Raw genomic sequence first — 13541 nt, 5'->3', positions numbered from 1 at the left:
TGTAAGCCTCTAACTGTGGTAACGGAGGGCCCCCATCCTTACCTCTGCATCTTCCAATTCAACATCTAAAAAGTCAAAATCCTTAAAAACGCCAAATTGTTGTTCACTGCTGTTGTCTTCCACAGCGACTTCTTCCTCTTGAATCATGTCTTCTGTTGCAGAAATCAGGCTGGTCTGTTGGTCACCAACTTCCAAATCCTCATTAGAAGAGAATACAACCTGAGCCCCGGCCAGAAAAAAGAAAAAAAAAATACCACCTGTCAGCTTTGTGACTCTGCAGGAGACCCTGGTGCCCGAAGAGCCGCTGCACACCTCATCTGCTGATTAATTCAGAGCTTGAATGTGGTTTCATGCAAAAGCCTCCCCGGTTGAATACTTTCTGTAACTGCCAAGTCCCAGGGGGATCGTATCTTTCTCATTCTTAGTTAATGGCATAAAATAAGGGAGGATAGAAAAGGCAAGCAAGGAGACAGAATAATTTCCATTTTTTTAATGGAGTAACAGGATTTTTACAGCCTTTATGCATGCAATCATGATTACTCACTGATGGATTCTTTGGAAGGCCAGATTCTGGACCACAGAGAGAAAGCACATTCATTAGCTTTTCTCTTGTTCTTCGCTAAGGGGGAAAAATGCAAACGTTAGGATTACTGATGTATGAGATTCTCAAGCTGACATACATATAACAAAATTGATTCTTCTATAGATGTTCAGTTTTGATTTTTTTTTTAATGTACCTGTGATAACTGTGGTCTTTTCCAGCTAACAGGAACCAAGGCATTAGAATTAGACCCAGAAGAGGTGGAAGAAGTACTCCTAGTAACTGCAATAACTTTGGGTTTCCCATTTCTTCCAGCTGCGCTAGGCTGATCGCCATACTTATTTCCAATAATTGGTGTCTGCACAGAAACAAAAAGAACATGTTTGACTCGGATATTTCAATATAAAAGGATTAGTAGTGGATCTATGAAAACATTATTTTTTTACACACAACCAAAAAAAAAAAAAAGCAAAAGAAGAAAGATTACTTAGCGTGAAGTAGATGTTACAAAAATTAAACGTAATAATCTTTTGCTAAATTTATTTATTTATTTATTTATTTTTGTTTTTTTTCCCTAAATTTATTTATTTACTTATTTAAGTAATCTCTACATCCAATGTGAGGCTTGAACTCATGGCCCCAAAATCAAGAGTTGCATGCTTTGGGGCACCTGGGTGGCTCAGTTGGTTAAGTGTCTGACTGGCTCAGGTCATGATCTCGCAGTTTGTGGGTTTGAGCCCCACATCGGGCTCTGTGCTGTTGGCTCAGATCCTAGAACGTATTTTGGGTTCTGTGTCTCCCTTTCTCTCTGACCCTCCCCCACTCATGCTTTCTCTCTCAAAAATAAACAAACTTAAAAAATATTTTTTTAAAGTTGCATGCTTCAACTGGGCCAGTCAGGCATCCCATAATGTCTTTTTTTAAATCAAGAGACTTCATTTCATCGAAAATGACTCTGAGAAGAATAGCAGAGAGATCACTGCTATTTTATTATTTTTTAAAGTTTATTTATTTATTTATATTTCAAGCTTTATTTATTTAGAAAGAAAGCACAGGCAGGGGAAGAGCACAGAGGAGGAGAGACAGAACCTGAAGCAGGCTCAGCACCATCAGTGCAGAGTCCGACACGGGGCTTGAACTCACAAACCCGGAGATCATTACCTGAGCTGAGATCAAGTCAGATACTTAACCGACTGCACCATCCAGGTGCCCCTTAAGATTATTTATTTAGAGAGCATGAGTGGGGTGGGGGCAGAGAGAGAGAGTGAGTTAGAATTCCAAGCAGGCTCTACGCTGTCAGCACAGAGGCCGATGAGGGACTTGAACTCATGAACCATGAGATCATGATCTGAACCAAGATCAAGAGTCAGATGCTTAACTGACTGAGCCACCCAGGTGCCCCTATTTATTCCTATTTTAAATAGGGATCTGCTTTCTTTAAAAACCACCATCTTCATGCCCCTCCTTCAGGAAAGTAGCAACTCGGAATAAAATCTGGCATGCCTTAGGTTGTTGGCGGAGAGGGGATGTTTGTTTCCTTTGCCTTCCTTTGGCTGCCTAGCACATACACTTCAGTCTCTTCTGAATAGACTGTGTGCTCTTCTCATTTCTGTGCTGATGTTGTCCTCTCCCTTGACCTAGGCCGGAGGCACTGATGTGCAACAGGTTTCTCTAGTCACCAACTATGACCTTCCCACCAGCAGGGAAAACTACATCCACAGACTCGGTCGTGGTGAATGATTTGGCCGTAAGGCTGTGGTTGTCAACACGGTGACAGAAGATGAGAGGACTCTTTGACACACCAAGACCTTCTACAGCACCTCACTGAGGAGACGCCCCTCAGTGTTGCTGACCTCATCTGAGGGGCTGTCCTGCGACCTAACCCTACCCAGGGTTCAGTCCTTAGGGAGCCGGAGGAGCAGGGGGGGGAGGGAAGGAAGCCAAAAGATGGACTTCCTGTCATTTCTCCCCCTTTGAATAAATGTCACTTTTTGAGGGAAAAAACCAAAAATCCACCACCTCCATACACACCCCCATAATTATGAAATATATCCTCTTTGTTGAAAGCTCAGAGAATATTAAAGTGATTTTTAAAAACCCACCTGTAATCTTACCATTTAGATTTAATCTATTCACATTTTGGTGCTTTTTCAGTGCATACTGTTATATGTGCTTCAGTAATGTGCTTTGGCAAATATTCAAGCTAAGTAACAACTCCAAAGAGGAAGGGATCTATGTAGCTTCTTACTACAAATCTGATATGTAACATTTCCAAATTTATTTCAGTAAAAATTCTATGATTGTCCAAAATTCATCTGTATTTATTTTGGCTTTGTGGAGCGTCCTGAAGTTACATTTGAAAATACTATTTGCGCTAATCTGCATGTCATACAGCCCTTTATGGTGGGTCCTGCTAATCTTCCCACCCTCAACTTTCGCCACCCCCGCCTGAATGTCACACTCCAGCCAATCTGAGCTCGCTATTGTTCTCCAAACATGCCTTGCTTTTACGGACCTATGTTTTGGGACATGCTGCCCCGTTGCATGAAATATTCACCAACCAAACCCATGATCATCTTTTAGTGGGGACTCCAGACTTCCATGGAGGCCTTCTCTGATACCACTCAACTGGGTAATTATACTTGGACATTGGCCGTGTGTCCGTGATTTATGTGGCTGTCTTTCTTAGAGCACATGAGTCCTGGACCTTGTATGACTCCTCTCTGCTCCTCTACTCAATGCCTATACATGGCAGGTACTTAGTAATCTTTGAAGGAACAGATTGAAATTACGTATATCAAGTGTTTTTGAGAATTCTTATCACTGCTTTAGACAGGATAATTAAGTTATAATTTCTGACTCAGAAGAAACAGGAAAGCCCCATTGCTCTATCATATTCCTATGCTATCGACTTCATGACAGAAATTCTAATACTAACTAAAACAGTTTCTAGCTAAAAAACATAACCCATAAAGCCTTGGATAAATTCTAATTAATACCAAGACTAAACAGCAAAAAACAAACAGAAAAACTTTTAATCTATATGATTCTAACCAATAATATTAAAGAAATTAGGTCTTCCATTTTTATCTTTCTCAACTTCCCTGCAATAGTTGTTCAGTAAACTCCTTGAAAAATCCCTTCTTTGGCTTTTAACAGCCTATTTTAATGGCTCCCAGGCCAGTAAGAATGGGCTCAGGTGCTGGAAAAACAATAAAACTGGGGGTTCCCAGCAGGGGTCGAACATTTTAATGAAATTTGTGTTAACATGTGACATAGTCAAGGGCCCGGGTTCCCTTCTGCACTGGTCAGCCCCACCTCTCCCTTTAAGATACTGGGCTTCTAGCTTTATTTTTCCTTTTGCAATTTTAAGTGCCCATTTATAAAACACTGAAGACCTTAAACTGTTACTTCCACGCAAGTCTTCCTCTAAAACATAAACCCTAATTGCCTATTAGGCAGCCCCACTGGTCTGTTCTTAGTTCAGAACTGGTCTATACCAGGCTGAACTCCTCACTCTCCCCTTCCTGCAAAGATCGGTCCTCTGCCTTTTCCTTCTCTCTCAACGGTACCAACATTCAGCCAGTTGGCAAAGCAACTATCCTTGATGCCTCTTCCTCAATGCTTCTTCCCATCAAATCCTGTTTATGACTTCCTCAGTCATCGTGAAAACCATCCCTTCGCTTTGCATTCTCTCTGCAATTGCCTAGAGACATGCCAACGTTATCTTTTAGTTACTTGAACGGATTCCTTATTGACTTCCCTCCTTTCCACCCTAGTCTATTTTCCATCCTGTTGCCAGAGTAAACTTCCCAACATGCAAATTCTACAATTTCCACTCCAGTTAAAAATCCTTTAAGAGTTCCCACTGCTTCAAGATAAAACAAACCATCCTGCTACGGTGCAGGCAAGATCCCCAATGATCTTGCCCCTTCCTCTGCCTTCAGTTTCATCTCCCTTCATACTCTACACCTGCATTCTCTATAGTCAAGGTATGGTATAAACCAGAAATTTCCAGAACACCATGCTTTCTCACATTAGGCTTCATTCACACATGCCGCTCTTTCTGGCATTAATTTCCTCTCCTCACGCTTCCTTATGTGCTTGCCTAGCGTTATTTATCTTTCCACACCCGATGAGGTGAGGGATGCCTGCTGTATTTTCCCACAGTCCTTCTAACTTGCTTCCAGATAAAGTACTTATCACAACGTTTCTTTAGCCGTTTCCCCAAGAGGCTGTATGCTTCCCAAGGGTAGGCCTTTCCACCGTCCTCACCCCAATTTCATAGCACCTATCACAACGTTTCCTACTGGGTGTGAACTTAATCAATGCTTGTCGAATGAGAGAATAAATAAATGAACACATCAAAATTTCCAGCAGAGCACCTTACCTCCGATATATCAAAATGAAAATCTAAGGTCTTCCCAGGCAACTCCTTGGAGACATTATTAAAAATCTTGGTGAAGGAGATTTCAGGAGAACCTGTATCTGCTCCGTAGGTCTTGGGGATATCGCTGGGCACAACAAGACTTGCGGAGCGAGACACCACCAGTTTTAGTATGTTAAGGGCTTCCTTCCAGTAAGGACTCTGTTTAAAAAAAAAACAAAACAATACACATATAAAATTTATAGATATGTATTTAAGTAAGAACAAAAAGTTAGTGTATACTGTAAAGAGTGAAAACATTGTTTCTGCAAAAACTTTTGAAAATCATTCATTTTTACTTTAAGGTCCCTAACAGAGGGTCTGAGTTACAAAAGTTAAGAAAACTATTATTTCTACTGTCAGATTTCTGAGACCTCATATACATTACAATGCTGGAATACCTTGCATTTCTCCTAATTGGTGCTTCATAAATATTAATTTAGGGAGTTTAATACAGTAATCTGGCAGTAGTAGTAAACAAAGGGATTGTATATATGTGACTTTCTAGATAAATGAAGTTTATGGCTTGAAGACTGTAAACTTTAAATATTTTAAATCTTGGAGGCAAACAATTTTTAATGCATACCTTCTTTCTCAGACATAAAAATATTTTAAAAACTAAAAAAATTTTAGATTTTTCTGGATGACCCAAGCACAAATCTGAAGGGTCGGACTGTTATGATTCCTAATTTTGATTAATCATTACATCTAACCTGATGTTCTCAGGGGTTATTGAATTGTACAGGGTAACTTTTTCCCTCCTATATATATGATGGCTATGTTCTTTGAGCTATTTTTCTGCTTTTAGTTTTTGTGTATTTCCACCAACATAATTTAAAATGATTCACGTGGCAAATGTACTTGTAGATATTAAAGAATAAATGAGTATCCTGTTAAGGGTGGTAATGTTAATACAGTTATACTATTTTAAAAGTTCTTATCTTTTAGAGTAACTTAAAAATTATGTCTGAATAAAATGGTATGATGTCTGGGATTTGCTTCAACATAATCTAGAGAGGTAAAAGGAGTGATGAGAATAGAAATGAAATAGAATAATGAGTTGAATGTTGAGCTGGATGATGGGTACAGAAGGAAGCATTCATTACACTATTCTATTTTTATATTTGAAATTTTCTATAATAAAACATTTTTTTAAAAAGCTATAAGAAAAAGATGTACTTGTGGAGAAGAATCAATTTATGTTTCTTTAAATTTTTTCTTTTTAATGTTTTATTTACTTTAGAGAGAGAGAGAGAGAGAGAGAGAGACAGACAGACAGTATGAGCAGACAGTATGAGATAGTATGACAGTATGAGACAGAGAGGGAGTCACAGAATCCGAAGACAGGCTCCAGGCTCTGAGCTGTCAGCACAGAGCCCGACACAGGGCTCAAACCCACAAACCATGAGATCATGACCTGAGTTTGAAGTTGGACGCTTAACTGACTGAGCCATCCAGGCACCCTGAGAAGAATCAATTTCTAATAAAGAGTTTACAGTATTTTTTTTAACCATCTGAAAAGCATACATGCAAAAACTTTTTTTTCTGACTGATGGTAACATAATCACATCTCAACTTGTGCTGTATGTATTGTTTCACAGCTGACCATTCTGTCAACAACAAAAAGGAAGTGAAAAATCTTTGGCGGAACTGAGTTATCCCATTATGTTTAATAACCTCTTGATATGAAAACACCTAAAGTACAGAACATTTAATAGTTATAAAAATGTCCACATAGATAATGTGACATTTTAAACACATCATTGTTAAAAAAAAAAAAGTAGTTTGTATTTAACAAAATTATGACTAAGTAAATATCGTTATTTTTTTTCTGACAGAAATAATTAGAAGCTCTGGGCATTGTAAAAAACTAAAACTTTTTCAGGGATGTTTCTATAAATTATACTGGTAGTTGTGCCTGAAATACAAAAGATTATCAGGAGGTGTTCCGTTCTGTGAAATGTTTAACTCTGAATAGAGCAGATGTTACTTGACTGTGATGACCCATCAGCTAAATAGGACTTTGGTTCATACAAGATTTAAAAAGAAATTTGAGTTAACATTTTGAAATTAGGAGATTTTACAGAAAAACCAACATTTCCAGCTTCTCTTTAAAAGTTAGAAGTTCTGCAACGTGGATGGACCTCAAGGGTGTCATGCTAAGTGAAATAAGTCAGGCAGAGAAGGACAGATACCGTATGTTGTCACTCACAAGTGGAACAGGAGAAACTTAACAGAGGACCATGGGGAGTGGAAGGGGGGAAAATAGTTGGGGAGAAGGAGGGAGGCAAACCATGAGAGACTCTTGAATACTGAGAACAAACTGAGGGCTGATGGGGGTGGGGGAAGGGGGGTGATGGGCATGGAGGAGGGCACTTGTCGGGGTGAGCACTGGGTGTTATATAAAAACCAACTTGACAATAAAGTATAAAATAAAAAAAAATTAAAAAATAAAACAAAAGCTAGAAGTTCTGGTTGCACTGGGTTCTGTATTCCAACATGGCAGCCATGAGGGGAATCTAAATGTTGTTCCTTTTAGATGGGGAATGTGCCATTCACTTAGTCAGAAATCTATGCCTTCTTACGGTTACTTGCTTGCCCTGTGGACATGTGAGCTTGTGGTTCTGAATATAAAAGAAGGCGTCTGTATTTTATAAGTTAGTAATTCAATGTGGTGTGTGTATCTGTGGGAGATCTAGCAAATATTTGATGAGTTCACTTCTTACACCTTGAGAAGAAAAGAAAAATGTGCTTTAGAAAAAAAATATATAATTGTTAACTGGTGAAGCCTTACTCATTCAGAGGGAAGATAGAGAAGATAAACAGGGTCACCAAAGAATCCTCTGTTTTTTGAATATTTGCATTCACTGATTTTCAAGGGAATATAAAAGGAAACTGAATGGAATAATGGGAACCAATTGAGTTTTATTACTTTTAGATACAGGCTAAGACACAAGCTCATTGTTAGTCAAGTCTTTCCACTTGTGAGTTTTGCTTTCTTGAATGCAAATATAACTGGGGCAGAAACAAAACATTAATCTGGTAAGGCTCTAAAAGAGTTTGCTCTCCTTGATAAGTTGTATCCACAATACTGATCTGCTCAGCCAGACCTTTCTTAACAGATAATTCAATGGTGAAATTCATACAGAGCAAACTGACTTATCATCACTTACAGGGTTTAAACCAGTCTGATTTCCTACTTCCTAAATATCTGGGCTCCTTCTATCAAACACAGAAAGCACCTCTAAAATACACATTCTACAAAGAGCTCTTCTGCTTCTAAAAGTAGTGTCTGTTCATTATTAGAATCTGGTGAGTGGCAGGTACAAAAGAGTCACAAGTGTACTGTTCAGAGGTGGTGACAGCTACCACTCAGGTACATTCTTTCCAGTCGTTATGGCGTGCATATTCAGAGGCGTAAGGATTAATCAAAATTAAAAATACTCAACCTACCATTCAGATTTTGCTTTTTGTCACTTACATTAAGAACATTTTTTCCACGTCATAAATATTCCTGGAAACGTGACTACTTCCCTATTCTTGGACCTTTCAAGGTGTTTTTTTTTTTTTTTTTAATGATTATAGATTGTTTTTACAAGGAATAATTCTATGCATAAATTTTGTAGTCACTCACCTGTACATATTTGCCAATAATCTTTATGATCTCCAGATTAAACTGCTTGACTGGGGCAGCAGAGAGGTCAATGTGACTCAAAAGACTATAGATAATCTGTAGTAATGACTGTTGCATGCTGGACAACCCTTTCTCTAACAGCTGAAAGTGATAGAAAAAGTATAATTTCATTAGGTTAAGGAAAATTCAGTATTTACATTTATGATGTTGAAAAACAGAATACATTTAATCCATGAATTTATGGTTAGATGATCAGAAATCCAGAGACTAATAAAGGTAAAAGATAATGTATATTCCTATTATCTTGTCCTTGGTTCAGAAGGGATCAATAGGTAATTATTTTTCAGATATCTTAATCTTAGTGTTTTCTTTCATTTCCTTGGTTAATGTAAGTTGAACACCACTTATTGTAGGTTAAGAAAAACACCATCCTACCACCATCGCCAAAGAATAGCTATCCTCCAAAAATTCACACAAGCCACCTATGAGCTATGTGATCTTAGACATGTTTCTTAACCTCTGAGCCATGATTTTTTTAAAATAATAAAGTAATCACATGATCTATATTGTTTGCAGGACAATTAAATTAAATATATAAAGTTCTAAATATACATAACTAGTTTCAGTACCATTGTTAGTAATAATTTCAGAATTAACAATAATAATAAAACAAGGAGAGTAACATTAGGTAAGCATTCTCTCTATAGAGTGATAAAAATGTCATCACACAAGGTACACACAGGCTGTCCTGTACCAGTTCCAGACTTCATGACCCCATGATTGGGGACACAGTGCTGTCTCAGTGGTGAGCTTGATGGTGGCACCACTGTGGAGCTGGTCAAGGAGCATAAATTCAAAGCCAGTAAGAATAGGCATAGGAAGTTACCCTGGGTTTTATTTTGGCTCTTATCCTAAAGGTATAAGATACCCAAGAGACTTGCACTTATTCAGGTTAAGAAGCTGTCACACAGTTTACATTGTCGGCTCACTCTTTTTTTAATTTTAAAGATTAAAAAAAATTTTTTTAAGTAATCTCTACACCCAAAGTGGGAGTCGCACTCACAAACCCATATCAAGAGTCACATGCTCCACTGACTGAGCCAGCCAGGCAGTGCCCCCTGCCATCTGCTCTCTTAAATCTAAGGTCGATGGGAGCAAACCTGTCAAAACCAACACCTTAAAAATGCACACTAGTCCTAAACTGTTTTTTATGATAGTTCTAAAGCATTCTATGAGAGTCAGCATCAGTGATGTAGCTAAGTTAGTGTTTTGAGCAATATTTAAAATACCTATTGAGTTATAAATAATTTATTAAGTTTATACAGTGTTTTAGGTTTAATTTTTAGAGGTCAGTTTTGTAAAAGGAAGGTATCCCTTTATTATAAGATGACAAAAATTTTTACTGAGTAGGAATTTCTTCATTTTGAGATTCTTTGTGTATATCTACTCAATGATTTACTTCTTTAGGTATGAAGTTATTTTCTGAACAAATATTAATTTTTTTCAAAAAAATGTTCATCTCTTTTGAGAGAGAGAGTGTATCAGAGTGGGGGATAGAAAGAGAGGGAGAAAGAGAATCCCAAGGAGGCTCCCTGCTTAGCCTGGAGCCCGATGCAGGCCTTGATCCCACGACCCGGAGATATGATGTGAACCAATACCAAGAGTTGGACATTTAACCAACTGAGACACCCAGGCACCCTGATATTAACTTTTTATAATACTGTAGGGCTAGTGTTTTTGTAATTCCATCTTTAGCCACCCAAATCATATTTCAGATTAGGAAGCAAACATATTATCAAAATAAGAACTTACCCAGCAAAAATGCTTTGGCATGCCATTTTATTCTAGAAAGGATTTCACAGTTAAGAACTAATTTTTAGAAACCAAAAATTATAACCATTCTCTAGGATCAAGACCACTGAAAATCCATTTGTTAGTTGAAATAAAGGTGTAGTTCATATTATTTTGAGTTTTATGTCACTTAAGGACAGTGAATGTGAAAATATATTTAAATATACCTAATATATTTAAATGTAAACATGTTTATTTAGTAATTTAAACAAAAGTTAATCTTATTTTGAGTTTATACCACTTAAGGACAGTGAATGAGGAAATGAACACTGAAAATGAAAAAAAACGCTTTATACTTGAAAGTCTGCTTTATACTTTCTTTATCCTTGAAAGGAATGACCCATATTTTCCTTTAAAAGAGATGTTATCTATAGTCACTTTCAAACACAATTTGAAGATTAGTATCAGTACTGTTTCTAGAAATAAATTCACTTGAAAATTTTGCCACAGAACAGTTAGAAAAATACATTGCTTTTGGTAAACTTACCTCTGCAAGATAAGTCACAAGATTAAATGTGGTATCTGAGAAGGAGTCATGCAGATACCGACATACGACGTTGATCCAGTTAGAACAGTCTCTGGAGTACGTGTGTGTACTGTACAAACTCATCATGTGAGCCAGATTGACCAGCGCCGGGCACTTCTCTTCCGCACACACCTAAACAACAAAGAAAAGAGTTTCATTCACCCAAAACAAAGACCATTTAAAGTTTAAACTTCGTTTTATACTAAATGTATTTAGTCATTTAGAGGTACATGTTGAAGCTTTAATGAATGCATTTTATTTCAATCCGGGAGAACTGTTAAATAAGAAAGGACAAGAAAGGGGGCGGGGAGCACAAGGTATTCCTAAGAGAAGAACTGAATGGGTAACACAGACTGATGTAACAGTTTGAGTGCTTTCACGGGGTTAAACAGGAGGACTCTGGTCAGCCTGATGCTCTGTAAAAACTGCCTTTGGTAAAACCGAGCCACAGTTTTGTAAATGCTATGTATCATTTTATAACTTCTGTAAAATCCCTACACGGTTCAGTGCACAATAACTAAGCAGGCAGCCTCTACTGGCGAGTCTGCAGCCAGGTTCAGAGATGTTGTGCCAGAAAAGAAATATAGTCTCAAGCCCCCCACTTCCCCATGTCCCCCCTGCGCTGGGAGCAGTCACCTGCAGAGATGCTCACATGGCTGACCTATTGGAAAGACTTCACTGGAGCTCTGATAAAGCTGAGTCCTGCACCTGCAGTGAATCATAGCCTGTAGGATGGACCCCAAACTGCTCTTCAGGAAATAAGCTCCTAAGGTCCTTGGCCAGTAATAAAAGGCTACTTCAAAATGTACTGACCTCCTAGTATTTGTTTGATACAATATTATGGAATCTGAATCAATAAATGTTTGTGGAGGACGCCTGCGTGGCTTAGTAGGTTGAACGTCCAACTTCGGCTTAGGTCGTGGTCTCACGGTTCATGGGATGTAGCCCCTTATCAGGCTTTGTGCTGACAGCGTGGAGCCTGTTTGGGAGTCTCTGTCTCCCTCTTTCTCTGCCCCTCCTCTGCTTATGCTTGTTCTCTCTCTCTCAAAAATAAACATTAAAATAAATAAATAAATGTTTGGGAGGATCTTACTGATCACACACACCTTGTTTGCTTATTCCCTGAGTTACTGGTGAGGATGTTCCTTAGTCTGCTTTGCGGGCACCTGAACAATGCAGAACTGGGAAAGGGCCACACTAGTCTTTTATTCCGAGACGTCTCTGAAATATCATCTACTTTTCCTTTTTTTCCTTTTCCTCATTTATTCTACCACTTAATTGATGTTTTGTATGTATTTTCACAACCCTGGAGCATTTATTAAAGTATGGTTGACCCTTCAACAACACGGGATTCAACGTGTGGGTCCACTTATATGTAGATTCTTTTCGATAAATATAGTACAGTACTTAACCATATTTTCTCTTCTTTATGATTTTCTTACTAACATTTTCTTTGCTCTAGCTTTATTGTAAGAATACAGTATATAGTATACAATATGTGTATTAATTGACCTGTTTGTGTTATTGGTAGGGCTTACAGTTGACAGTAGGATATTAGTAACTAGGTTTTGGGGGCATAGAAAGTCATATGCGATTTTCAACTGTGCAGGGGGTTGGTGCCCCTGACCCCTGTTGTTGTTCAAGGTCAACTGTAGAAAATTACCTTTTACAATATATATATTTTTCAACTTTCAGATAAATATAACTATTACTTTTATTCATCATGTGGACATTATCATTGAATAGACCTGAAATACGAAGATATGTAAGGCTGTGGAGTCTATTAATAGTACCTAAGAAGTTATTTTATAAAATTACTTAAAGTAGATAGTTTCATGTATTACCCTTTTACCTATAAAACATACACTAGTAAGAAAATTTGTTATGTTTCTTACTTGAATTTCAAGATATAATAATTAATCATACTATTTTTCTTTAAAAATTGCCTAATTTTACCATTTCACAATTTGTTATCTTTTAGGAATAATTTTTATACTTTAAAACAAGTTCTTTTTGATTTTTTTTTTTTTAGAGAAAGAGAGCGTGAGCAGGGGAGAGGGGCAGAGGGAGAGACAGAGAAACTTAAGCAGGCTCCTTGCCCAGCCCAGCTTCGGGCTCCATCCCATGACCCAGGGATGCTGACCTGAGCCAAAGTCAAGAGTTGGATGCTCAACCGACTCAGGCACCCAGGCACCCCAGTAAAGTAAGTTCTTTCAAACAAAAATTTTAAAGTATATATTTTTCTGAAAAATAAAACATTCTTGTAGAATGCTTATGTTCTTAAAAAAAAGGTTGTTAATGCATGATCTTTTTATTTGTTTAATCTCTACTCTCAAGGTGGGGGGGGTGGGGCTTGAACTCACTATGCCAAGATAAAGAGTTGCACTAAAGCATAATTTTTAAAAACCTACTATTGAAAAGGAAGAAAATTCCTAGGAATATATGCTGTGTAATTTTTTAAAAAATGGCTAAATCTGGATTTAACTTTGGAAATTTTGAATTGCAAGGTTAAAATATGACTCCAAAAGACTGTCTTCTAAGCAAACATTCTTAGCACACCATT

At 37.7% G+C, this 13541-nt stretch overlaps 1 protein-coding gene and 1 non-coding gene across 8 annotated transcripts in view; one reads left to right on the top strand and one right to left on the bottom strand.

Moving 5' to 3' along the window:
• The window catches only part of FRYL (FRY like transcription coactivator), a 261750-nt gene that overhangs the window by 33195 nt on the left and 215014 nt on the right, over positions 1–13541 (bottom strand). For all 7 annotated transcript variants that reach the window (XM_029946008.1, XM_029945999.1, XM_029946032.1 and 4 more), the window contains 6 exons: positions 10940–11110; positions 8602–8742; positions 4932–5129; positions 738–899; positions 545–619; positions 43–219 (listed from right to left, as the gene is read on the bottom strand). In XM_029946008.1, the coding sequence (XP_029801868.1) occupies positions 43–219; positions 545–619; positions 738–899; positions 4932–5129; positions 8602–8742; positions 10940–11110 (924 nt within the window). The remainder of the gene's footprint in view (positions 1–42; positions 220–544; positions 620–737; positions 900–4931; positions 5130–8601; positions 8743–10939; positions 11111–13541) is intronic.
• On the top strand, positions 1991–2107 carry LOC115303733. Its single transcript, XR_003914217.1, has one exon. It is a non-coding gene; the product is annotated as a small nucleolar RNA SNORA67 (small nucleolar RNA).

This window comes from Suricata suricatta, chromosome 1 (genome assembly GCF_006229205.1).
Source record: "Suricata suricatta isolate VVHF042 chromosome 1, meerkat_22Aug2017_6uvM2_HiC, whole genome shotgun sequence".
In the NCBI taxonomy this organism is placed as follows: domain Eukaryota; kingdom Metazoa; phylum Chordata; class Mammalia; order Carnivora; family Herpestidae; genus Suricata; species Suricata suricatta.
The sequence above is the reverse complement of the archived record's forward strand: the minus strand, read 5'-3'. Positions and strand labels throughout refer to the sequence as shown.